Source organism: Siphateles boraxobius, unplaced genomic scaffold, assembly GCF_051911475.1.
Source record: "Siphateles boraxobius isolate OS27281-9 unplaced genomic scaffold, OSU_SipBor_1 20, whole genome shotgun sequence".
Lineage (NCBI taxonomy): Eukaryota > Metazoa > Chordata > Actinopteri > Cypriniformes > Leuciscidae > Siphateles > Siphateles boraxobius.
In genome coordinates, this window is record NW_027508811.1 from 11,029,113 (window position 1) to 11,044,587 (window position 15,475).

At 35.2% G+C, this 15,475-nt stretch overlaps 3 protein-coding genes across 3 annotated transcripts; 2 read left to right on the top strand and 1 right to left on the bottom strand.

Annotated features, from left to right (window-relative positions):
• Positions 1-3,324: 3,324 nt before the first annotated feature.
• On the top strand, positions 3,325-6,689 carry pgam1a (phosphoglycerate mutase 1a). The gene is made up of 4 exons (XM_077236723.1): positions 3,325-3,643; positions 4,299-4,573; positions 5,116-5,296; positions 6,172-6,689. The coding sequence occupies exons 1-4, from the start codon at positions 3,505-3,507 to the stop codon at positions 6,339-6,341; spliced, it is 765 nt and encodes a 254-aa protein (XP_077092838.1). The 5' UTR covers positions 3,325-3,504; the 3' UTR covers positions 6,342-6,689.
• mettl18 (methyltransferase 18, RPL3 N3-histidine) lies at positions 5,608-8,291 on the bottom strand. Its single transcript, XM_077236721.1, has 2 exons — positions 8,105-8,291; positions 5,608-7,858 (listed from the first exon to the last, which is right to left on the bottom strand). Exons 1-2 carry the CDS (start codon positions 8,204-8,206, stop codon positions 6,986-6,988), a joined length of 975 nt encoding a protein of 324 aa, XP_077092836.1. The 5' UTR covers positions 8,207-8,291; the 3' UTR covers positions 5,608-6,985.
• Positions 8,292-8,909: 618 nt separating this feature from the next.
• Positions 8,910-14,421, top strand: zdhhc16a (zDHHC palmitoyltransferase 16a). The gene is made up of 11 exons (XM_077236707.1): positions 8,910-9,064; positions 10,161-10,391; positions 10,486-10,680; positions 10,784-10,872; positions 10,983-11,011; positions 11,836-11,969; positions 12,271-12,366; positions 13,325-13,401; positions 13,505-13,628; positions 13,767-13,837; positions 13,927-14,421. Exons 2-11 carry the CDS (start codon positions 10,170-10,172, stop codon positions 14,027-14,029), a joined length of 1,140 nt encoding a protein of 379 aa, XP_077092822.1. The 5' UTR covers positions 8,910-9,064; positions 10,161-10,169; the 3' UTR covers positions 14,030-14,421.
• The last annotated feature ends 1,054 nt before the right edge of the window (positions 14,422-15,475 follow it).

The following is a 15,475-nucleotide window of genomic DNA, read 5'->3' on the forward strand; positions in this document are numbered from 1 at the left end:
AAAATAAGGAATATTTATGGGGGGGGGGGGATATTATGTCTTTAAAGGAACTGTCCATTTGTATAATTGTGTTAAATGTGTTTGACATAATAAAATACATTAAATATATATATATATATATATATATATATATATATATATATATATATATATATATATATATATATATATATATATATAATATTTGTAATTTGGACATAAGGTGTGCCTTATTTAAAATTTTAAACCTACAAGTGTATTTTTAATGATAGCAATAACTGTAAAGGGACTATTGTAATGGGGTAAATCAAATAGGCTAATATACTGTCAATTACTAAGCTCAGATTGATCTTAGCAATTAAAATGTAGACTGTGCTTTTGTAATTATTTATTTAGAATTTTGTGATTTAAATTTCTGCTTTAAAAAGCTTTAAAAAAACTTAGAACACCCTAGCAACACCACAGCAACCACCCAGAACACCCTAGCAACCATCCAGAACACCATAGCAACCGCCTAACAACCAACCAGAACACCCTAGCAACCAAACAAAATACCTTAGCAACCACCCAGAAAACCCTACCAACCACCCAGTACACCTTAGCAACCCACTAGAAACACCCTAGCAACTTTAAATTACTTCAAACTTTACTTTAGACTTTAAACTATTTAAAACTTTAAACTTTAAACTACTTTAAACTACTTTAATTTAAACTTTAAACTAATTTAAACTTCAAACTACTTTAAAATTCAGACTAATTTAAACTTCAAACTAATTAAAAATTTAAACTACTTTAAAATACTTTAAAATTCAAACTAATTTAAACTTTAAACTACTTTAAACTTCAAACTTTAAACTTCTTCAAACTTGTTGGTCCAAACTTTCACAAGCCAACTTAAAGTTTGTCTCAACAAACTTTTTCTAGTTTTGGACTGTAATTTTCTAATGTTCTTCTGATAACCATAAAATATACTACAGCTGCCAAACAAAACCAGAGAGAAATGTATTCATAAATCTTTAAAACAAACTAATTAAACCTTGCTGGGCACAAAACATTCAGCCAGTAAGAAAAGAAAACCTGTAGGATACATATTGTATATAGGCTATATATATGCTACAATGATAAATGATGCAAGACCTACAAACATGTTAAATTATATTGTATACTATCAATTGTTTATGTGAAAAAAGTGTGTGTGTATATATATATATATATATATATATATATATATATCAACGTTAACATAAACATTTCATATACAATATCATTTAACACGTTTGTAGGTCTATATTGTCTCATTTATCATTCCTTTAAGTTGATTTTCTGAATTATGTATTTATTTTTGGACTAAAAGTGGTTAATAAAGTCCAATAACTGTATGAGAGTGTGTCAGTGGTAATATCCTTGTGTCCCTATCGGTCAGTGTTAGAGGATCTGTGTAACAACTAACAGTTAGCCTGCCTTGGACCAGGTTAGTTTCCCAGCATAAATTGCCAGAGTAACTAAGTTTGAACTATTTTAAGTTTGCTTTATGAAACAGAATCAACCGACAATAAGTCTGGCAAACCAAAATAAGCCTGGCTTGTATTCTAATCTTGTTTTATGGAACAGCCCTCTGAAGCCGGTAGATATACGGCCCAGGCAGTAAAAAGACAAAACCAGCATAAAATAAACTAATAATGAAATTATTCTTTATCTAAAAAACGGAAACAATATAAAAAACGTTTCTATTGTTTTCTTCAGTTTTTAGATTAATAATAATTTCTATTCCTAAAATGAAATAAGATTAAATTAAGTTTTTTTTAAACATTAGAAATCAAAAACATTATTTCTTGTTTTGTTTCAATTAAAATATTGTTAAAATCAATGTTACATTTCCATCCAATTGGCTGCTCATTGCATACTCAGAGTTAGAGTAATGAGCAACAAAAATCTCCAGCATGTAAAGTAGGTAAGCAAAGCAAGGTCTTTAGTTTATTGGCAGGCTTTTTCTTTTTCTTTTTTACCCCTGTAATATAACAGATTTTATAAACAACTATAAAAGATCATTTTCGGCTTGCTCCAGCTCTCTGCACTGGTGTCAGGTGAAACCGGTGCCTAAGTGCACACGCTAAATCGGAAATCCAACATGAAAATACAAGACTTTACCCACTAGCCAGGATTTACAGGTGTTGTGGCGAATTATGTGACCCTAGTTAGTATGTATTGCGCTAATCCAACCTACTCCTAATCCCAGTCATAATGCTAACCCTAAACATCACTCCAGCACCTATGGTCTCATTATTTGGTGGGTCACAGAATTCGGCACTACATCTGACCTTACAGATATTTTAAAAAAGAAACCAACCCTTAGAAATATCCACTGCGGAATAAAAAGTGTGGTATACCATAAATTGGTCAGATCTACAGTTAGGTACATACAAAAAATAACATTGAATAGGCCAATTTAAGAATAAGTTTAAGTTTAATAACTTAACTTTTTATTATTGAATTTTCAACAGGAGAATACAGAGTCAACATATTACAACAATTATTACAACATAAAACATACCAATTGGAAATATATATATTTTACCTTAACTGTTACAGTTAAGAAGATATGTCTTAACAGTTTTGCTATTCTTCTTTATTGACATTAAAGAATAATGTGGAAAATGGTCTACTATTTGGTACAGTTGACATATATTTTGATTTATTTATGATATGATCCCAAATTTGGTAAGTTTTTTAATTGTATTGTCAGTCTCCATTAAACCGCTTTCACAATCAAAAACAAGACCAGTTGATATTTACTGGAATAAACTTAATTAAAAAAATTAAACATGAGAAAAATATTTTTGTTTAACTACAGTTGAAAAGAAGATTGTTTCTGACATCTCTTAACAGAAGCATATAGGCGTTCATATAAAGTATATTGTAAGGAATTAATAGTTAGGCCTACTATCACATTTGTTTCATTTATATACCAACATCACCATTCTGACATACCAGATGTCCAGATTATAACATGCTCAATTAATTCTCTTCCGCGCTAAACCCCGCCCAACACCAAAATCAGTATCATTTGATTGGCTCTCCTGTACCTCATATCTCCAAGATACACCCAATGAAATCTAACGGGAAGTTACAATGCTCCTGAGTTTAATGATTCATAATACTTTATCTCTGGCACGTTCGATGAACTATGAACGATTAAATATATTACAGTCCTTCGTATTATTGCTAATATATTTTGAATCTTAAATATAAAATATGCAGAGACATTCATTACAGGAAGATCACGATTTTTTTGTTTTTTTCCATGTCGTATTTGCAGTCACACAGTGTGGCGCATCGTTCCGAGGCGCTGATTGGTGGAGCGTTGAGATGGGCAGGTCGGAAACGTCATTCATTAGGGACTCGGATGAGAGAAGGGTCTTTTTTGACAGTACTCTCTTTACAGAGCTTAACAACCTGTTCGATCAGATCTCATTCATCGTGCTTTCTTTAGCTGCTACCTTTAGCATCTGTCTCTGAATTTCTCAAATGGCTGCATACAAGTTGGTTCTCATTCGCCATGGCGAGAGCTGCTGGAACCAGGAGAATCGCTTCTGCGGCTGGTTCGACGCCGACCTGAGCGAGACAGGGGCTCAGGAGGCAAGGAAAGGCGGTCAAGCTTTAAAAGGTTAGTAAGTTTGTTTAACATTATATTTTCCAGCATTGTGAATGAGCGTTGTAAATCTGCCATCCTAAGTGTATGATAGCATTCTAGATTGTTTTTTGAAAGAACACGGCATGTACATTAAGTCTGCATTAAGAATAACTTTACCTGCTTTGTCTTACTAATGTTTGCATTGAGGGTTTTGCGTTTTAAATAATAAAACTCAAACCGGAAAATTCAAATGACTTTCAGAAGACTTACATCCCCGGCGTTACCCCGCCTTCGACGTGACGCGTGTAAGCTCTGAACCAATGACCTGGCAGTTTGCCTATTACTGACGGGTGTGTGGCGGGGCCTACGTGATGCGAACGTGCCGCACAGAACGTGATTTTACACACGTGCTGAATTTCCCAATAAAAAGTGACTTTTTGACGCGATTACTGTTGTGCAATGTTTATATTTTATAAATCGTTTTAATACCATTACATGATAGTTTAAATCAAAATGAAGTGTAATATATATATTTAAATAAATTATATTAATTTGTATTATTCTAAGTGTATAATATCGTATTAAATCAATTTGTATTCAATGTACATATTGATCACAATGTATTGATTTGTTATTTTTAATCTCATCTGCCATATTAAATCTATGCTGTATCTATGTGTCTTTGCAGATGCAGGGTTTGAGTTTGACATTTGTTATACCTCAGTGCTGAAGAGAGCCATCCGGACGTTATGGATCGTTTTGGACAGTATTGATCAGATGTGGCTGCCTGTGCACAGGACCTGGCGCCTGAATGAACGTCATTATGGTGGTCTCACTGGGTTAAACAAGGCTGAGACTGCGGCCAAGCATGGTGAAGCCCAGGTTAAGATTTGGAGGCGCTCATTTGACATCCCCCCACCAACTATGGATGCAGATCATGACTTTTACAGCATCATCAGCAAGGTGAGGTCTTCATCGTTATTCAATCATTATGGCATTTGAATCACTTAATCAGTTTAATCTGTCATCTCATCATAATTAGTTATTCCCCCTCCTCAGATTCCACTGATTTTAAAATGATATAAGAAACAGAAACTCATGAGTGTATAAATGCATATCCCCAATAACAGCATGCCCATTCACATTATTATCTGCATTCCTGCATCCATTACAACAATCACAGAATTCATAAATCATTTTAACATACAATATTCCATCTGATTTTATGTCCTGTTATGTCCTGATTACTGTTGCATGTTGCAGTTTATTGCAACATGTTGGTATTACATTTTTAAACTGATGTGCTAGTAGTTAATAAGTGCAAAGGCTTAGAAAACAAAGGTCAGACTTTATTTGTATAGGAAACTCCATTCTATGTCCCAAAACAAACAAGCCAAGAGTTTATATTAGCTAAATGAGTAGTACTGTTGCATACTGTAACTGATGTTTGAGGAACATTTCATTAATGCACTAATTTTGTCTTGTTGGACATCCTTTCTTTTTAGGACAGACGTTATGCTGATTTGACCGAGGACCAGCTGCCTTCTTGCGAGAGTCTGAAGGACACTATTGCACGGGCGCTACCTTTCTGGAATGAGGAGATCGTGCCTCAAATCAAGGAAGGGAAAAGAGTGTTGATTGCTGCTCATGGAAACAGTTTGAGAGGCATTGTGAAACACTTAGAAGGTAATTGCAGGATCTTTTCAATCCCTTATTCAGTGTTCTTCTCACCATCATTTACATTTTCAAAATACCAGGAAAATTCCTTTAATAAGGAATAATTTTTTTTTTTTGTTAAAGGATTAGTTCACTTTTTAAAAAACTTTTGCTGATAATTTACTCACCCCCATGTCATCCAAGATGTCCATGTCTTTCTTTCTTCAGTCAAAAAGAAATTAAGGTTTTTTGATGACTCGAAAAAAGATTCGTTCATTTTGATGAACGAGTTTGAACAGGAGAGTCACAAACGTGCATCACAGAACAGAGCAAGGCGAGCATTTGTGCTTATAAAACTTAAACTTTTTTTATTCATTTTTGAAATGACCGATCGTTTCGCAAGATGAGACCCTTATGCATCGTCTGGTATCGTTTCAAGCCATTTGGACCCTAAACTAAAGTGTGACCAATAAACTTTCAGGTAGTTGCCAAATCAGCCTTTCTAATTAACTTGATGTACTAAAATAACTAAAGCTGAAATAAAAAAATTAAACCTATATAAACATTTAAAAAAAGGACTAAACCGCAACAAAATTACAAAAACTTTAAAATTAAAGCAAAAAATATCAACATAAAAACAAATTCAAAATATTCATAAAAACGATAAAAGTAACTAAATACCAAAACAACACTGGCCATAGGCAGGGGAACACCTTAGTCTAGACAGATATGCACAAAAACATCTTATTTAATAAGTTAAACATTCAAAAATTAAACTTACTACTTGAGGACATTTGAATGCTGTTTTAGAAATACTTCGTCACAAGCGCTTACGAGAGGTCACTAACTCACTAATAATGACTGACATTTCAGTTTTTCTAGTCTCATAGAGTGTTTCCTCACAGGTATGTCTGAGGAGGCCATCATGGAGCTGAATCTGCCCACAGGCATCCCTATTCTTTACGAGCTGGACAAGAACCTGAAGCCCATCAAGCCCATGCAGTTCCTCGGAGACGAAGAAACTGTTCGCAAAGCCATGGAGGCAGTGGCAGCCCAGGGCAAAGCCAAGAAATAGAGTATTTACTTTAAACTTTTTAAACTATACATCAGCACTGAATTACTTTAAACAAGACTCCCATATTTAACATCAACGAGACAGAGCTCTATCGGATAAGTGTCTATGAGTTAAAATAAATATAGGACCTATTACCATAATGTAATTTTAGAATTTTGCAATGGTTGCGAGTATTTATTAGGTAAACAGTTTACAAGGACCACACATTTTTGTTTGGATTTGTCTATGTAATTCATTCCATAACTTACTTTAACTCCACTATATTTCTTTTAAGAATATGTTTGGTCGAGTGTTTTCAATGCAGCAAGTACATTTCTTTTCACATTAAACCAGTGTTGAGACTGAAAACCTAATGACTGTTTCGTCTGTTGGTCTGCTTGATAAATTGATGGTTTGATGATGGTTTTGCAGCACCGTATGAACCAATATATAATGTGTACTTTATATTGCTGATTGAATTGGAATTAAGTAACAAATCATCAGTGTTCCCTCAAACTTTGAAAGTTTCAGTTCTGTTTTATCTTTAGTTATGTATGCCAAGCACAATTTAGGCAAACATAGTCGATGCATTTGGTCTGAAAGGGATAGGTGTCCATAATAGATAGTTAATGTGCACATTAACACTTATCAATACAATTTTAATGTCACTTTTTAAATGTCAATGATACAACATGTCTCTTCAGGCCTTGTTCTACATCCTTCAAATATTTGGTTTGAAAGACTTTATTCTGCTCCACAAACTTCTCAAACAGATGAAGGCCACCGCCTACTCCAAAATAGTGAGACTTAGTTGCCAAATAAACAATCCCATCCTCAGCAAGCAGGCCACAAAACACACTATGCAGAGAAGCGTAGTAGTCTGTGTTGTATATGGTTTCTGATGTGAAGATAATGTCATATTTTGGCGATGAGGTTTTATTTCGCATAAGTGTGAGAAAAGAGTTCCAGTCGCCCGAGAAGAAACCACAACGATCTAGTAATTTCTGTGATGCATTTAGGGCTTTCCTCTTAGATGGTGGACTGCTATTTTGCTCCTCTGTCTCATCATCATCATCATCTTCACAATTGAGAAACACATTTGGCACTGTTAACTGCTCTATCACTGTGCTGTTATAATCCTGGAAGTCAACTTTGATGGCTCCTCTCTTCAATGCAAGAATGCCAAGTAGACCTGCTCCACAGCCCAAGTCTAACACTCTTTTTCCAGTGAAGGTCTCTCCTTCATCATCCATGTACTCAAGAAGATCATACGTGCATTCCCATATCTTAAGTCCACCCTCATACACTCCAGTGATGAGGTCAGAATTTTGATTCATTGTTTTGGCCAGTATCTCCTCGCTGTCCTCTCGTTCAGGAGCGGTCTTCTCAAACACTGATTCATTGAGACAGAGCAGGGGAGGCAGGGCACCCACTGTGATGGTTTCAGGCACCCAGTTCTCAATGTGGGAGAGAGGATTCAACAAAGGTTCGTGCTCAATAGCATTCTTCATCATCGTTGGGACAGTTGCACTGGCTTCCTATAAAAAGATACATTGTGCATATGATCTTGACAGACGCAATCAATACTTTTTGACATGTAGCGTGAGTTAAGAGACCCACATATACTTGATTTATTCTTTCACATAACTGATTAGATAGATAGAGTATCATTTGGAGCATGTGCGTTGTTCTTCTCAAGCATAGTTAAAAAATAGTAAAGTCAGACGACTAGCATTATTAGCAAACATAGACGGAATTAACAGGCTAATGATACATTCTCTTACCGAGCATTTAAGATCCACATCCTTTGCGTTGCCGTCTTTGTTTTCTTTATCATTTGTTTCTTCTGTTTGTAAAGGTATATCGAAGTTGAAAGTGAATGCCATGTTTTGCACTATTTCTATTCCCGTGGTGAGCACGTGGTGTGAACAGCTACTGTCGTTGCCTGAACGAATTGTTCTTTTGAGTCGGATCTTTTAAATGAATTGGTTGAACCAGCTCAGAAAATTTGCCCGAGTTATTTAAACAGTGCGAATTTTACAAAAAAACACGTATCCAGCCAACAGATGTAAATTAATTTTAGTAATGTAAATGCAAATTATTTACTTTGTTTTCATGGGCTGAATCATTACTGCATTAAACTGGGAAATATTAATTCTAATAGTACTACGTAATAGAAAAACACATAATAAATAGCAAAGTGTGCCTGCATATGCCTTTATTGGGACGTTATAGAGCACTAAGCCGGGGTTTAAGGGTCCACGACGACGTTATTACGTTTAGACGTAAAAGAATCACTGAATTATTTATTGAGCCGTTTCTTTGAAACAAAACGTTCAAAAGAATCGATTCGCGAAAATGACTCGGACATAATTCAAACTACAATCCCCTCAGTTCTCTGCAGCAGTTTGTCGGGGATCACATAAAACCGAACATAACTAAGATTGTTTTCATGAAATGCCAAACTATACAATGTAATTTTGATTATTAATAATATAAAACATCATAAAAAGTTCTCATAATATTTCCGCTTTACGCACCTTAAACTCCATTTCCCAGAATTCCCACCGTGACAGCTCACATCCCTGCGCGTCAGACCGACAGACAGACAGACACCAGATGAAATCAAAGGGGTAGAAACTGCTGCTTCCATTTATTTGTCTCCATTTGTCCCGAAAAAAAAAAATCTTTCAGCGGTATCATGAGTTGAGTCCATCGCAGTTTTAGTAGAAGATCTTGGCCAGGTAAGAGAACCGACTCCATGCATTTCTGCCAAGCTGTGATCTGTGATGTTTAGCTCTTGCTGTTTGATTCTGTTAGCTCGAGGTACTAAACAACATCACTATTAACCTTTGTCTTATCACTGATGCGCAGTATAGCCTTTGTATGCATATTTTAACCCACAGTTTTGACGCTGAAATTTGATCAATGTTCTAATTTACCAATATGTATATTTTTGTTTTAATGGTCATTTTAAAGGCACAGACTCTGTGAGATTATCTATTTATGACATGGGGGATGCTGTACGAGGTTGGCCATTTCTACAATAATCTGACAGTATTGTACACTGTTACATCTCTTTATGCTTATGTCTATATTTGTCTCAATACCAAAGTTACATATGGGTTGTGTTCCCTCCACATATTGAGGTCGGAATGTAGACTGTCCAGATCATTATCTCACAACAAGTGAATTTTACAATGTCTAAGCATGCAATGCTAACATTTAAGTTTTCTGAATGCTAACTGGGGACACGCCTATCTGATTCATATAATTAAAAAAAATTTTTTAGAACTTAGCGTGCCTTAGGTTAGGTCTTCTGCCTTACTTGAAATTAAATAAGAAAGCCTCTTTTATCATCAGGTCCTCAATGCATTTTAATCTCAAATTCACCTCCAGACTCTTTATGAGACGGTTTGAAAGCCGTCTAGTAAGATTAATGGTCAGATTACAACTACAAATCCAAGCAAAGACTCATCAGTAACTAGCCTAACCATGTTTTTTGTAAACCGAAGTAAACTTAAAATGGGCTGGGCTCTTTAGATGCATTGTTATCGTGCAAAGTAAACACTTGACAAAAGACGTAATGCATCTTTTCGTTATTGTATTCTGTCAGGTAATCCATGCGTATCAGAAAAGTAATGCATGCTTGCATTATTGGTTTGGATCAGTCCACACCAACTGCTTAGGTGGATACTTCGTTAATCTAATTAGCTTACAAGTTCAGCCCGGGGGGAAGTGTCAGTGAGCAAACTGCAGCACATAGTCAGAGGAACGTGCTTGTGCCGATATTCAGGAAGTTGGAACAAGTAAAGAAAAGATAACATGTTGTTTTTCCAGGGGCTGAACATGCGTCCCTGCTCTACAGTCATGCACCTGCTGCTGAGATGCATGCGCGGGTGTTGCAGGCACAGTCGCATGCCCAGAAGACTGAGGCGGCCTCTGAGCTACATCAAACTGATCTTCAAATCTCTTTATTTTAACTCGCTCACCAACTCTGAAGTGGTGTTTGACTCCACCCTTGAACCAGTGTTTTGGATGGTGGAGGTTGTCACACGCTGGTTTGGAATGGTAAATCTATCTTTTTTCATAACTATCATCATGTTATTTTCTTAAGATGTCTGTGCGTTTCTCTCACACCGTTCTCTTTTTCCTTTCTCTTTAGGTTTTTGTATTTTTAGTTGTCGCTCTTACTAGTTCTGTGATTTTCATCGCTTATTACTGCCTTCTACCGTTGGTCCTGCAAACGTACTCTCCTGGCTGGATAATGTGGCACATTTGTTACGGACATTGGATCATAGTCATGATAGCCTTCCATTACTACAAGGCCACAAGCACTCCCCCTGGATACCCTCCAAAGGTTCAGCAGCCTTAGACATCCCACAATCCAGTAGAGCTGATGTGTGTTTTCAATGTCATTCATGACCTAACAGCTATTTTATTTCTTTATTTTGTTTTTTCAGATGAAAACTGACGTCCCGTTTGTGTCGGTCTGTAAAAAGTGTATCATTCCTAAACCAGCGCGAAGTCATCACTGTGGCATCTGTAAAACGTAAGCGTAAGAACAGGCTTATAAAATCTAATTGGTGACTCAATATCAGCTGCATTTAATACTGTTATTTTAAGAAAGTAACATAAACATCCCTCTATCTTTCTCTTCAGCTGTATTCTAAAAATGGATCATCATTGCCGTATCCTTTTTAAATCACCATATTGTTGGTATTTTGAAAAAATGTCTTGCTATGTTATACACAGTTCAACATTCAGTTAAAAGGGATTGTTCACCCAAAATGAACAATTTGCCACTTTTTATACTTTTAGAGGGCTTTTACTGTAATTTATTACAATTTTATAGAAAAAAAATGACCAGAGCTGTTTTCAAAATTTCCAGAAGTAAAGATTCATTTAAATTTATTCCATGGAAAATGATTTTTTAACAAAAACTTTATAGTTTTAAAGATAGACCTGCTGTGAGCTACGAGGTTGTTAAGCGATGCCATATGCTCTTGTTGAAGCCATTATGTGTATTATGTCAACTTATTTTTTTTTATATAATTAAATTTAACAATGCAATTTCTGTTGAAAAATTACATTACCCAAGATGCTACAGAGGATTGAAGTTCTTTCCCTTATTAAAGACGTTAAGTTCACATACTTGTACCTTTTGTCTTTTAGTCCTATTTTCAAATACTTTTTTTGTAATATTATGATTCACCTAATAGCTGGTTGCTTTGGTTTGGGCTGGCTTATAGCTTTTTATTTAAGACTTTTTAAGAATCCCTATGGAAAAAATACTTCCGGAACCATGGCTGCTGAAAAAGTGGGGGCAATGTTGCTCTTTATTTCCAGTTTTGCGCTCCACAGAAGAAAGAAGATTTAGAATGTGCTTAAGTGACAATGACAATCTGGATTTAGATAGAATTCAAATTAAATTGTGTCAGTTATACATTTAATAGCCCAGATATATTAGGTTTTTCACTTCTGTGTACTTGGTTCCTTAATTCTATATTTTCAGCTTGGCTTAACAACTGTGTTGGTCATTACAATCATCGTTACTTCTTCTCCTTTTGTCTCTTTTTGACCTTGGGCTGCATGTACTGTAGCATCAGCGGTCGCAATCTCTTTATCGATGCATACAATGCCATAGATGTAAGACTTTGTTTTTTAATACATTTGTTGCTTTGTGTTAGTGCTTCTCTGTTTAGTGTAACTCATAATCTTTGTATCATAAAAGTTTGAACCTTTCACCCGCTTAAAGCTTGGAAAACACCTCAGTAGGCATTTTTTCCCTCCACTTATTCGTATGAATAAGGTGTTTTGTGTCCATTCTAAGATGGTGTTTAACTCCTCTCTTTCTGAATGGTTATGTCTCTCCTTTTCTCTTTCTGTTCTCAAAGTCTGGGGTAGTGGGCATGTCTTAACTGCCAGCTGTGTCTCTGCCATTCTTTAGCAATTCAGGCACATGGAAGCGGAGAAACAGGGTGTTCCGGTGACAGGGATTGGGTTGCTCATCGGCATTGCACCGTCAGAAGGTGTGGCTGGGAAGGTACTTCAGGTTCCTGCTTTCAGCTTGGCTTTAGAATTGGAATTCGTCCTTTTCTGTATCACGGCTCATTATTTAACACTCTTAAAACAAACATGCTATGAAAACACCAACAAATTATTTCTGACCTTCCTGATCCCAATTCAAACAGTAAACATTTAAATTGGTATTACTTACTGACTTTGCTTTTGTCTCAATTGGATGAGGGAGGACTTACATGTGAACTTAAGACTCTTTAAGCTCTGGTTGGTAAGATCTGGTGCACTAGATTTTTCATTTGGGGCAATGAATCAAGAAAGTGTACAGTTCTCAGATATATGCTTATAAGAAGAAAAGCATATATATGCCTCCAAAAAAAAATTGGACACTTGAGACACTTAAAAATGCACGAATTTCTTTCCATCATATGACAAAATATAAAACTGAGTGGCATTTGAAACGAATGACACTTTTCTAATACACACACACATCTTTTTTTAATGAAAGTAATACTTTAATTCAGCAATGATGCATTAAATTGATAAAAAGTAACAGCAAAGACTTTTACATTATTATTTCAAATAAATGCTCAAGAAATGTTTCTTGCGAAACACTAAGGACTCTGGTAATGGCTGAAAATTTTAAATTCAGCTTTGGATCACAGGAATAAATTACATTTTAAAATATATTAAAATAGAAGTCAGTTATCTTAAATGGTAATAATATTTCTCATTATTACTATTTTGTATTTTTGGTTGAATAATTAAGCATAATAATCTTCTTTCAAAAACATCAAAAAATCTTACCTACCCCAAATCTTTGAACGTTAGTGTATATATGCATAAATAATATAGTTGCCTTCATATAAATATCTATTTATTTAATATTTTAAAAAGTTAAATCATTTGTATATAGGATATTGAATTGTTGCATTATTAATGTATTTTGTATAATATAAAATATTTTTTCTCTTCTGATACAGGAGGTTTCGCAACCTCCATACACCAACAAGGACAGGATGTTTCACAAGAGTATTATCTACATGTGGGTCCTCACAAGGTACGTCATTTCAAAAGGCTATTCTTTTACAGCGACCCAAATACTGGTTTTATTATTTCTATAGACTCACATCTTTTGTTATGTTTGTTGGTTTTTCCATCAGCACAGTGTCAGTCGCCCTTGGAGCTCTCACACTGTGGCATGCTATACTTATCACCCATGGAGAAACCAGCATTGAACGCCATATAAACAACAAAGAGACCAAACGTTTGGCCAAACGTGGAAAGGTGAGGGTGACTTCAGCCCATTCAGAATCAAAGTCTTGACTATTCTGTCTGTTTAAACAACAGGGGGATTGGGATTTAATTGAGATCTCTTATAATTACATCAAATACTTTTTTTTAACCTTTTTCCTATTTTTAAAGGTCTATCGGAATCCCTTCAGTTACGGTAAACTGAACAACTGGAAGGTGTTCTTTGGTGTAGAAAAGAGAAGGTGAAATTACACATTTTACTTGCATTTCGTAGTAGTCTGCAGTCTGTTAAGCTATGATTTAATGTAAATTATTATAATTTTCTCTACAGTCATTGGCTGACACGTATTTTCCTCCCCTCTGGACACACTCCATATGGTGATGGACTGACATGGGACATTTACCCTATTAAAAAAGACATGATGCCAGTCTGAGACAAAGACTTGACTGTCTTATTAGTTGACAATGAGTCTCACCCACTGTGCCAAAGCTGAATGCAGATCCAGGGCCCTGCGAACACGGGAGTCTCCAGAGCCCAGATTTAGATACAGATCTCACTGGATGACTTTTGCTCTTTCTGGCCAAATGAAAGGGCTGTCCTCCAAAATTACAATGCATTTGGATGTTTTCTATCAATATTTTGTAATGAAATCATGGCAGTTGTCTGTGATATCTATGGAAGATAGGTTTGTTGTATGATTGTGTAAAAATTGTTTTAACACATTATTTATGTCACTTACAGTATCATTATTTAAATTCCAAACCACATCTTAAAAAAAACTTGCCTAGGATTTTATTAGATGTAAAATAAAATTTTTTCACTGTATTTCTTGAAGTTTTCTTTAACGTTTTTAAACGCAATCACCATGCATTCTAAATTACTGTCTTTAGGTGGCAGTGTACTATCATTTACTATTTATGAATCTTCTACTAACTGCTGTTTTGGATACGTAAAATATTGCAATATTTAACTTAATATTGAAAATTACATTTATATCTAATAGTTTAAAATATGTATTAAACCGGTAATTTATAAATAGAGACATTTGTCATATTTTGAAGATTTTTTTTTCTGAAATAAGACCAAATATGGTTTCATATGATGGCGAATCATTTATTTGCACTTAATACCTGATAAGTTTTATACAGTAGCCTACAGATTATGACATGGCTATTTTATCAAACAGCTTGAGTGGTAAACACCAAGTGTTACACATTATCAGCACAAAAAGAAACCGTAAATGTTCAAAATGTTTTGTTAATTTAGTACTATAGAGGCAGATAAAAAGAAAATGTTGGAAATAAAGGAGAATTTGGTGAACATTAGAGAAACATTAAGCAGTTTTACAGAAAATAAACAAAAAATAATTAATTAAAAGGAAACGAGAATTAAGAAAATAGTGGCTTACAACCACAGAATCAGGAAGCAAATGGCAACAGCTGCAAAAAATTGGCTGATTGTATTGCTTTGCTATACATCGAGTTTCTTGTTTTCTTAAGCGTGAGAGAGAGAGAGAGGGAGAGACAGAGCTGTATCCCCTGTAATCATAAAAAATCGGTGTTTCTCCGCAGCACTTCAAAAGAGTCAGCCAGGCTCGCAAAAATGTGCACGAGCGCCCTCTAGTAACAAATTTACTACGTCACCAATTTCATCCTTTAGAGCTCTAAAATGATTTAATCTTCTCCAGGAGCCAACAGGAGTGCGGACTACATAGGGGAGGATGTATGCGTTAACTCAGAGGACAAGTAAATATCAGGTTTAGAATATTAGTTACTCCATTGATTGCGTTAGTGTGATAAATTTGTCTTCCTGGTGGAAGGTTTACTGATCAGATCAGATTAAGTCTTAGACACATGTCGACTCAGCGGAATACAACCCT

Bases quoted from the DNA above. Each gene is read 5' to 3' on its own strand.
- pgam1a (XM_077236723.1), top strand. From the start codon at position 3,505: ATGGCTGCATACAAGTTGGTTCTCATTCGCCATGGCGAGAGCTGCTGG. The intron at 3,644-4,298 runs GTTAGTAAGTTT...GTGTCTTTGCAG, and splicing joins AGGCGGTCAAGCTTTAAAAG to ATGCAGGGTTTGAGTTTGAC. The intron at 4,574-5,115 runs GTGAGGTCTTCA...CTTTCTTTTTAG, and splicing joins TTTACAGCATCATCAGCAAG to GACAGACGTTATGCTGATTT.
- mettl18 (XM_077236721.1), bottom strand. From the start codon at position 8,206: ATGGCATTCACTTTCAACTTCGATATACCTTTACAAACAGAAGAAACA. The intron at 7,859-8,104 runs GTAAGAGAATGT...ATCTTTTTATAG, and splicing joins ATGTGGATCTTAAATGCTCG to GAAGCCAGTGCAACTGTCCC.
- zdhhc16a (XM_077236707.1), top strand. From the start codon at position 10,170: ATGCGTCCCTGCTCTACAGTCATGCACCTGCTGCTGAGATGCATGCGC. The intron at 10,392-10,485 runs GTAAATCTATCT...CTTTCTCTTTAG, and splicing joins TCACACGCTGGTTTGGAATG to GTTTTTGTATTTTTAGTTGT. The intron at 10,681-10,783 runs GTTCAGCAGCCT...TTGTTTTTTCAG, and splicing joins CCCCTGGATACCCTCCAAAG to ATGAAAACTGACGTCCCGTT.